The 3,307-nt window shown below is 45.7% G+C and overlaps 1 protein-coding gene across 1 annotated transcript in view; it reads left to right on the top strand.

The window, feature by feature from the left end:
• LOC121001655 (NXPE family member 3-like) overlaps nt 1–1,585 on the top strand; it is a gene marked incomplete at its 5' end in the record, with an annotated part of 189,723 nt that extends 188,138 nt beyond the window's left edge. The window contains one exon of the mRNA XM_040432831.1: nt 1,011–1,585. Coding sequence (XP_040288765.1) covers nt 1,011–1,546 — 536 coding nt within the window. The remainder of the gene's footprint in view (nt 1–1,010) is intronic.
• Nucleotides 1,586–3,307: the final 1,722 nt, after the last annotated feature.

The raw sequence follows: 3,307 nt of genomic DNA on the forward strand, positions 1-3,307 counted from the left end.
ACTATATGAAACAGATGTTTTTTTTTTCACCCCAGTATGCCCCAGTAAGCAAAAAGCCGTATTTGTGGCCTAAATTTCACAGTCACTTATGCATGTCTAATCACAGATGTGCAGTCTATCAGAGGGTTTTTTCAACCCAGTAAGCAAAAAGCTGTATTTCTGGTCTAAATGTGACACTCACTTATGCACGTCTAATCACAGATGTGCACTATATGAAACAGATATATTTTTTTCACCCCAGTATGCCCCAGTATGAGAAAGCCGTATATCTGGCCTAAATTTCACAGTCACTTATGCAGCGATAATCCTAGATCCCAGTGTCTCAAAGCAGTATTTCTGGACTTGCAGACATGCAGATATCCTGTGCTGGTGCACTATCGTTGCAAAAAATGGCTGCCGATTATGTATTGATATTGACTAACTGAAGGAAAAAAAGTTCGTTTTCAGTAGTAGTTGGCTCAGGGCAGGCTTAAACCAATTGTGCACTGCACCCACAAAACACAGTAAAGAAGCAGTTCTTGATAAGATTTCTCCCTGATCTCTCCCTCACAGCAGCTGCAGCCTATCCCTACACTAATCCGAGCAGAGTGACGGGCAGTGCTACGTGACTCCAGCTTAAATAGAGGCTGGGTCACATGCTGCAGTTGGCCAATCACAGCCATGCCAATAGTAGGCATGGCTGTGATGGCCTTTTGGGGCAAGTAGTATGACGCTTGTTGATTGGCTGCTTTGCAGCCTTTCAAAAAGCGCCATAAAAATCGCCAAACACCGAACCCGAACTTTTACGTAAATGTTCGGGTTCGGGTCCGGGTGCCGAAAAACCTAAAGTTCGGTACGAACCAAAACTTTACAGTTGGGGTTCGCTCAACTCTAGTTATTACCTTTCAAAAGGAAGGACAAGTGGTTATCCAGTGACTGGGTCGTGGTTAGAAAAAAAACTTTAGCTGTTAACTCTATGATGAATGATGATGTCACCTCTGTTAATATAACAGTGTGTTTTGTGTTTGCAGCTCTACAGAGAGTGGATCTTCATGTCAGCTATGCCCCCGGACCCCTGCTGGCCACTGATGTTGAGCATGGCTATCTAGTGCAATGGCGGGCACACCAGAGACCTCTCAGCATGAAGCGCACACGTGTTCAGGAGCTACACTACATTGCCAATGAGCTGGATAACATTGGAGGGGGGGATGATGGCCTGGTGATTGTCATAAACTGTATGGCGCACTTTGTCTTATTTCCAGTGACATTTTATCTGCAGAGGATAAGAAATATCCGCAATGCTCTTGTGCGGTTATTGGAGCGAAGCCCCCAGACCAAGGTCATCATCAAATCAGGGAACACTGGCTTCCTCTATGAACATGGCAGTGAATGGCTGTCCCTCCAGCTGGACACCCTAATGAGGGCCGTCTTCTCAGGACTTCCAGTTGCATTAATAGATGCTTGGCAAATGACCTCCTGTCATTACCTGCCCAAAGGCATCCACCCCCAAGAGATCATAATCAAGAACATGGTGGACTCGATGCTCTCCTACATATGTCCAGAATAGGTTGGTACAGACAACATTGTGACATCATCATTGATAGAACATAGGACTTCAAACTCCAACTTGACTGTGCCTGTTCTGTACAGTATGTTGTGGTGAAGAAAAAATACTGGGTTAGACACAGGAAATAAAGGCTTACTGCTCTTAAAGGGGTTCTCCAGGAATTAAAAAAATGAAAATACTTAAGTATTACTTTATTAAAAATATATTCCCAAATACCTTTTATTACTTGTAATGGCTTGTTTTGTCTAGGGAGCAATCGTTAGGAGAAATAAAATGGCCGCTGTCCTATTAGTGCACACTAAACCTGTCTTGATCTCAGGAGGACAAGTTACTTCAGAACTCTGAGCTTAAAGCTTCTAAAATGCTGCCTCATCCTCTACTCTGCTTGTCAGGGATTATGATATTGAATACATCTCATCTTTAGCTTAATATCTGTGGTGTAAAGGATCTCCTGACACCCCGACTGCGTACCTCCGTTCATGGATGCTCCTAGCGCTTCCCGAGAATTCCAAGCACTCCACTCGACACCGATACCACCACAGGAACCAGGAACAGGAACAGCTCTTACAAGAGCTAGGAGTAATAGCCAGGGGAGTATACACGTATAGCAATCCCCACACACATGTGACGAGGCTCTATGTTGAATGTAAAACAGGAACTCTTTATTGAACACACAGCATTGACTTATATACACATGACATACTGAGGACATGACATAGCAGCCAATCCTGTACAGTTTAAACACAAAACTAACCCTATTCAACTGTCACGGTGAACGGGATCTCAGATACACAGATAAATCAACAAACCAGTTTCTAGGCGAGAAGCAGGGGAAGGGTCACCTCCAAGCAAATCCCTGACTTCTCTCCCTACACTGCTAAGCCCACATTCAGACCTTGATGGTAGGAATAATGTGTCCTCGTGCCTGGGCTAAAATAACCTAGAATCCCTGAGATGGTGAAAAGGGGAATAGGAGCAGCCTGCTCCCACAGAACCTGGAGGGGACAGATGACACACAAACAACCTAGACAGCAAACAACAAAAACAGAAACCAAACTTATCTTATCTGAGCTGGAACAGACAATCCTTCCTTCCTTTCTTGTTTCCAAGGCCAGACTGATTTCTATAACCCGCACAGAACACTGGGATTGAGTGAGATTTAAACCAATGACCCCACCCAGTGCACCTGAAGGGAGGCGGATCCAGCACGACTCCAAAACAAAACAAAAAACTAAACACGTGCTGCTATTCTGGCCGACCTCCGCACATAGTCAGAGCAGGGCATGACAGTACCCCCCCATCTACGGGTGACCTCCGGACACCCCGGACCAACCTTATCCAGATGGGATCTATGAAAAGCCCTCACCAGTCGGCTGGTACTGACATCCAGCGCCGGAACCCACATCCTCTCCTCAGGGCCGTATCCTCTCCAGTGTACCAGGTACTGAAGGGAACCCCGAAGAACTCTAGAGTCGAGAACCCTGGAGATCTCGAACTCCAAATTTCCATCGACCAGAACAGGAGGAGGAGGCAATGGCGATGGTTCCACCGGTTTCACGTATTTTTTCAGTAAAGACCTGTGGAACACATCATGGATCCTCCAAGTCTGCGGAAGATCCAGCCGAAACGCTACTGGATTGATCACCGCAGATATTTTGTACGGACCAATAAATCTTGGACCCAGTTTCCAAGATGGCACTCTCAATTTAATATTTTTAGTGGACAACCACACCAGATCACCCACACACAGGTCCGGACCAG

The sequence above is a fragment of the Bufo bufo genome, chromosome 5, assembly GCF_905171765.1.
Source record: "Bufo bufo chromosome 5, aBufBuf1.1, whole genome shotgun sequence".
NCBI lineage: Eukaryota > Metazoa > Chordata > Amphibia > Anura > Bufonidae > Bufo > Bufo bufo.